This window comes from Dermacentor variabilis, chromosome 7, assembly GCF_050947875.1.
Source record: "Dermacentor variabilis isolate Ectoservices chromosome 7, ASM5094787v1, whole genome shotgun sequence".
In the NCBI taxonomy this organism is placed as follows: Eukaryota; Metazoa; Arthropoda; class Arachnida; order Ixodida; family Ixodidae; genus Dermacentor; species Dermacentor variabilis.
The window spans coordinates 87,599,834-87,607,199 of NC_134574.1; the positions used below are offsets into that span (position 1 = coordinate 87,599,834).

The 7,366-nt window shown below is 51.2% G+C and overlaps 1 protein-coding gene across 1 annotated transcript; it reads right to left on the bottom strand.

The window, feature by feature from the left end:
• Positions 1-5,056: 5,056 nt before the first annotated feature.
• On the bottom strand, positions 5,057-7,366 carry LOC142586916 (uncharacterized). The gene is made up of 2 exons (XM_075697799.1): positions 7,081-7,366; positions 5,057-5,550 (listed from the first exon to the last, which is right to left on the bottom strand). The coding sequence occupies exons 1-2, from the start codon at positions 7,363-7,365 to the stop codon at positions 5,332-5,334; spliced, it is 504 nt and encodes a 167-aa protein (XP_075553914.1). The 5' UTR covers position 7,366; the 3' UTR covers positions 5,057-5,331.

The window sequence follows — 7,366 nt, forward strand, 5'->3', positions numbered from 1 at the left end:
CTTCTGTAAGTGGAACCTGCCAATAACCCCTGACAAGACCTAGGGTGGAAATAAACTGAGCGCTACTAACTTTCTCAAGGCGCTCCTCGATGTTAGGGATCGGATAAATTTGATCCTTAGTGATGGAATTAAGCCTGCGGTAGTCGACGCAAGGACGAGGTTCCTTGCCCGGTACCTCAACTAAAATCAAAGGGGAGGTATAATCACTCTCACCTGCCTCAATAACACCGAGCTGTAGCATTTTCTTTACCTCAGCCTCCATAATATCGCTCTGGCGGGGTGACACCCGATACGCCTTGGATCGTACTGGCTCTGTGGAGGTAAGTTCTATATCATGAGTAAGTACAGAAGTCCTACCAGGCCTCTCAGAGAACAGACCTTGAAACTCTTGTAATAGCTGGTGTAGTTCGGTTTTCTGCTCGGGCGACAGCGGTGCTTTACTGATAAGGTCACTAATGACTTGACCGGTGTCTTCCCTGTTCGTCACTGAGCCTAGTCCCGGAAGCTCGACCGGAAGCTCTTCAGGAACGTTTACCATCATGCACACCACTGCTTCCCTTTGTCTATAAGGTTTGAGCAGATTACAGTGGTAAACTTGATGTGCTTTCCGCTTTCCTGGCAGACTTACCACGTAGTTAACGTCCGACAGTTTCTGAACAATTCGTGCTGGGCCCTCCCACTGCACGTCTAGTTTGTTGTTCAGCGATGTGCGCAATATCATGACCTCATCGCCAACCTCAAAACGACGGGCCCTGGCTGTCCGATCATAATAAACCTTGGCCCTCTGCTGGGCCTTTGTCATTGCTTCACCTGACAACTCCTGTGCCCTTCTTAAGCGTTCGAGGAGCTTAAGTACGTACTCCACCACGACTGGGTCGTCGCCCCTACCTTCCCACGATTCTCGAAGCATGCGAAGCGGAGATCGAAGCGAGCGACCGTACACCAGTTCAGCTGGCGAAAACCCCGTAGCTGCATGCGGCGCGGTCCTTAACGCAAACATCACCCCAGGCAGACACAGCTCCCAGTCAGTTTGATGTTCAAAACACAACGCTCTCAACACGCGCTTCATGACGGAGTGGAGCTTCTCAACGGAATTCGACTGTGGGTGGTACACTGAGCTGTGTAACAGCTTTACCCCACACCTTTCGAGAAAAGTTGTCGTCAAAGCGCTAGTAAACACTGTGCCCTGATCTGATTGGATTTCCGCAGGAAAACCAACTCGCGCAAATATGGACAGTAGTGCATTAACTATCTCAACTGAGCTGAGTTCTTTAAGCGGCACTGCTTCAGGGAACTTTGTCGCTGGGCAGATCACAGTCAAAATGTGTCTGTACCCCGTGGCTGTTACCGGCAGAGGTCCCACTGTATCAATAACGAGCCGTCTAAAAGGCTCCGTTATGATAGGTACCAATTTCAACGGCGCCCTTGATTTGTCCCCTGGTTTGCCCACCCGCTGACAGGTGTCACATGACCTCACGAAGTGGTCTGCGTCCCGAAAACACCCTGGCCAATAGTACTCTTGCAAGAGACGGTCCTTAGTTTTCTTAACTCCTAGGTGTCCGGACCACGAACCCCCGTGTGACAAGCGCAACAGATCCTGACGATAGCATTGAGGCACGACCAGCTGATCGAACTCCACTCCTCGGCGGTCTAGATACTTCCGGTACAGGACTCCACCTCTTTCCACAAAACGCGCAGTTTTCCTGGCGATACCTTCTTTGACATTGCAGCGCACGTTTTCCAGGCTGCCATCCTTTTTTTGCTCGGCTATCAAAGCCGACCGGCTGACTTTTAGCAACCTATCAAGTCCGTCTGACGTAGGCGCGATGAGCAAATCAGTAGATAGCTCTTCTAACTTTCCCGCGTCGGGCGTTTCCTCTCCAGTATCTGGCGCCTTTAACGTTACAGACTCAAGTTTATTCAGTTCGGGCGCGCTCTGAATATCAGCTTGCTGCGCCTCTGACCCTTTTTCATTGTTTGATAACGTCGGCCCCGCAACTACCGCCTTTGCAGCGAGCTCCCGAACCTTCGATCTGGTTAAGGCCTGAACGCTAGCCTCACCAAACAAAAGCCCCTTCTCGCGCAGGAGGTGATCGGACCTGTTTGAAAATAGGTACGGGTACTGGGGTGGCAGCATAGATGACACTGCCGCCTCCGTCTCAAGCGCTCCGAAAGGTCCTTCAATAAGCACCTTTGCTACTGGCAGACACACGCTATGAGCTTCCACGGCTTGCTTGATCCATGCGCTCTCGCCCGTGAACATATGGGGTTCTACATAAGACGGGTGAACTACATCCATCGTAGCTGCGGAATCGCGAAGCACTCGGCACTCTTTCCCGTTCACGAGGAGGTCTCGCATGTAAGGCTCGAGAAGCTTCATGTTCTCGTCAGTGCTGCCTATTGAAAAAAACACAACTTTTGGTGTTGTTTCCGGACATTGCGCCGAAAAGTGACCCGGCTTCTGGCACGTATAACAAACGCGCGCTCGCCTCATCTCGAACCGCTTTCTGCGTTCGGCTTCGGCTGCCGCCGTCTCCTTAGGTTCGGTCGCACTGCTTCCACTCGTATCCGCACTACGCGTGTTCCCCTTTGCTCTCATGGGTGTGAACTTCGGCCTCTCGAACTTCGAGCCAAATTCACCCTTTTGACCGTCCTTAGCTCCGCGAGCCCGACGCGTCACAAACTCCTCGGCTAGCTCAGCGGCTTTAGCCACCGTACAAACGTCTGGCCTATCCAAGACCCAGTATCGCACGTTCTCCGGTAACCGACTATAAAACTGTTCTAGCCCGAAGCACTGCAGAACTTTATCGTGGTCACCAAACGCTTTCTCTTCTTTGAGCCACTCCTGCATGTTCGACATAAGCCTATACGCAAACTCTGTATATGACTCACTTTTGCCTTTCTCATTTTCCCGAAACTTCCGACGGAACGCCTCCGCAGACAGCCGGTACTTTTTTAGCAGACTCGATTTTACTTTGTCGAAATCCTCTGCTTCCTCTCTATCCAAGCGAGCGACTACGTCGGCCGCCTCGCCGGGTAACAAAGTGAGCAAGCGCTGTGGCCACGTTTCCCGAGAGAACCCCTGCTTCTCGCACGTTCGCTCAAAGTTAACCAGGAACAAACCAATGTCCTCTCCAAGCTTAAACGGCCGCATCAGGTCAGTCATTTTGAACAATACGCGTTCTCCTGCACCGTGTGCCTGACTTCCATTACGAGCGCGTTCCATTTCTACCTCAAGACGCTTCATTTCCAAAGCGTGTTGACGGTCACGCTCTTCTTTTTCTTTCTGCTCTTTAAGTTCGCGCTCCTGTTTCTCTTTTTGCTCTTTAAGTTCGCGCTCATATTTCTCTTTTTGCTCTTTAAGTTCGCGCTCCTGTCTTTTTGACCTCTCCTCAATAGTCTCAAGGCATTCCGACAGCTCGTCATCCTCAGCCTCTAACTCAAGAATAGCCTTTAGCAGTTCAGGTTTTCTTAGTTTGTCTGAGACATCCAGACCCAACTCTCTTGCAAGCTCCAACAATTTCGGTTTGCGCAACGACTTCAAATCCATGGCTGCTCTGAATGCTGCTTTCTCTACTGCTTACTATTGTCTTGCCGCAAACTAACCCGGCAGCAACGACAACCACAATTACCAGCTCTGTTTCTAACACTAACAAAAGCCTGGCAAAGCTCAGAAGAAGAAAGTCCCGCACTCACCAAACCTCGCAGGCAGGAATTCCGCGCAGTCGTTGCGCTGCAGGCAACCAGTCGTCACACAGGGCTCGTTGCACTGCTCCCGGATCGTCGTTGAGCTGCTCAGCATACAGTCAACTGCATCTCTTCGCTGCTGGCCTCCGTTGTCGCGATCCCACCGCTGCCACCAGATGTTTGGATCGCACCGCTGGTACGATCTGTTGGGAACTCGGCGCTGACGCCCGTGGTTGTACCTGGGTCGCAAGCCCCAAGGGTAGCGTTGGCCTGGCGGCCTGGGGTACAACTGGAAGCATCCGAAGGTCCCGGCAAAGCATGAGTCGACTGGTAACAACAAAACAACTTGTTTATTTTAACATTGCAAAGAGTTGGCGGTCAGGTTGACCGAAGTAGAGAGACGGGAGAGCACTTTACTCAACAGAAGAAATCGGAGCCCTCCTTTTGGCGTCCGGGGCAGCTGTTTTTATACTCTCGCAGTTGAGGGCAAGAAGGAACCCCTCAAAAGACGAGCACGTGAATGTACAATGGGCTAATGGTGACGCACACTGTCGGAGCGCTGCCGTAGCACCATGTCGAGCACGATCTCGTAGCACCCTGTCGTAGCGCTGCCGTAGCACCATGTCGAGCACGATCTCGTAGCACCCTGTTGTAGCGCTGCCGTAGCACCATGTCGAGCACGATCTCGTAGCACCCTGTTGTAGCGCTGCCGGTCGGGCACAATGACTGTAATGAGAGGATGATCCCTGCTTTCGCATCGCCTGGTTCTGGCACAATGACTGGAATGCGAGGGTGATCCTTTGCGGTCGCATCGCCGCAGTCGCGCCTGGAAACACCTGCCGATGAGCGTTGCGGCGACGACGATCGGGCCAAAATGTCTGCCGCCCCGCCGCAGTCGCGCCTGCAAAACCACGTGTCGCAGGCGAAACGCAACACAACATATGCAGCGTGTAGGACATTTCTGAAGACGTGAAATGATATCTTGGCCTACCTATTGTTGAAAGGCGAGAACATGTGCACACGCTCATCCTAACAAGGTTCAGAGGATGCATCACCGACGAAGAACAAGCAGAAAGAAGACAGAGAGAAGGTGCCTCACGCTTGTTGCATTGGGTAAGTTCAGACCAATTCACCTAGAGCGTTATCATACGTTTAATACATGCAACATTTCACTTCTCAATACACGTGGCGATTTGCATCAAGTTCACGTACACTTATGAACGCGTTGTCGGGCCCCGTATCACTACAAATATTACGAAAGCTAGGAATAGATTGTGGCAAAATAATCTGCCAACAAAAACGTCAGTGATACTAATATTTACCAACACTTTGTACTAGCTGTAGCAACAGCAAGTAGTAACCGGCTGAGACGTCTAACAAAAAAATAAGAAAAATATCAAGATTGTCTGCTTCGAACGTGCCACAAGATGAAATGCAGTTCCCCGTGATGCACTGAGGTGTGAGGTAATATGCTTGGTGTTGCCGAATGTGATGCGAAATAGACTTGCCGGACCAAAAGAACTATAGACCGGCAAGTGCACGCTATGCAATGGTAGTATACGTAGTCTGGTGTAGAGTGACGCAGCGTTAGCCTAGCGTCGTGTATTGTACTGATGGGCTGCAGTGTGGCACGGAGGCGTCACGCTACACTTTGGAGAAGGGCGCCGTGGTGAAGTTAGCGCGATCCTTGCAGCCGTAGTGGTCGACAAACTCCTCCATGTTGTACAGCGGCAGCATGCACTTCTCGCGTGGCGTGAGCGGGTTTGCCTCCTGCGCGGCGTTGCACCAGAGCAGGCAGTAGCGATCGAAGAACACCTGCTCCGCCGCGGGCCAGTAGTCGCCAAACACCTTGTCCGTTTTAGCCTGCGAAAAAGCGGAAATTGAAGTGAAACGGCACGAATGGACACGGCGGTGCTATAGGGCGCTACTGCGCGCCAGCGCTTCCCACGCAACTATACACAAGCTGCATTGGCCAGGCAAGGCAGCATCGCTAAATGCAGCACGCTCCACGTTTACCCTAATGACATCATTACATAGGGGAAACAAATCCGATACAAGTGCGGCGACGGCGAGAGCTGAGGTTGAATTCAGTTGCTTATTGTTGTCAGTGAACAGCTGTTATGAGCTAGAGAACGAACCAGTGTGCTCGTTTGTATAACTCGAGAGATATGCCTTCTTACTGAAATCATCGACCAAGAAAATAGCGGTTAGTAGAAGGATTTTTCTTACCCTCGTGCTTGTTACCTCAGACGTTCTTGTGGCTTTGTTTAGTCGGTTTCATGTGCCTTTATTGCCCTAAATTTCGAAGCCGACCTTCTTTCTTCTATATGCAGAAGGCGATATATGACTCTGCTCATGGCATTATCACTGCAAATTCTTGCACCTTTAGAGCAATATTACGTTAGAAATGATCTTCATAAAGCCGTTTCAAGCAAGGAGAAATGAAGTTTAGGCAAATCCATGCAATAACCGTCATTACCGCGCCAGCTGAACCGCCATGCTTGCAGCTCCGTCAGACACAAGCTCATAAGTTCTTTCTAGCAATTTCGCAAAGCACTTTTTATTATACAAGGACAGCTACGTATAAAATAAGATATAGGATCATTTATACCAGGTTTCGAACCAACGTCTTTTCGCTACAAGTAGAGGATAATGAAACATCTTGAAAGTGTAAAAGCCCACAAGGACGAGAAACGAAGAGAGTGGACAGGACGAAGCACTTCGTTTCTCGTCTTCGTGCGCTTTTACAGTTTCAAGATGCAAATAAACCAACTAGCCCAGTTATCCATCCTGTTATAGATAATGATGAACTTCTTTTCGAATGCTACGTAAGTCTCGCACTCCTTCCGTAATCCGAGCGGTGCCCCACCGATAAGTTATCACCAGGTACAGCCGGTCGCCAGCGGTGCTGATAGAAAAGAAATGAATGAAACGGAATTGACTGAAATGCATCGTTATTTTATGCAGGCCCAGCATTCCATCCGAATGAAATTTTTCGCAGGCGAATAGTTTTGCTATGTGATCGTCATTTTACGAGGCTGAACGTGCTGAAACTGCATAGCGGATCATGGGGAACCTGATAGTCGAGAGCGCCGGATAAACTCTGACCCCCTGGCGTTCTTTACCTTTCACCCAGAGCACGGTACACGAGCGTTCTTGCATTGCGGGCGCATCTCAATGTGGTCACGGCACCTATAGCTTGAACCCGCGGCCTTGTGATTTGCGGCTGAACGCCATAGCCCCTTGGCTAGCGCGGAGGGTCTCTATGATGGGCGTTTCCGAATTCAATGTAAGGGCGGCGTGCAGATTGTTGGCCGCTAAAGGTATTCGACCGCGTGGCTATTATAGAGGTATGCCTTACGATCCGTTAATTCGTGTATACAGCGTTCGCACCTGCAAGCGAAAGGTCTTCATGAGAGCGTAGTAGGCGAGCCGGAGGCCCATTGTAAGGGAAAGCACCAGCGCGTTCTGTCGCTCGTCGCCGTCAGAGTTCAGTTCGCCGAAGCCCATGCTCCTGCGCCGCTCCGCCAGGCAGCTGATGACCTCCGCGTGATTGACCCGCGTTTGGCTGTCCCAGGCGCTCTGGAGTGAGCCGACGACCTCCGTGACCAGTACTTGTGCGATAAGTGCCGCCAGCGTGCCGTAGTTGAAGAAGTCCGGCACCCGGAACGGGTACATG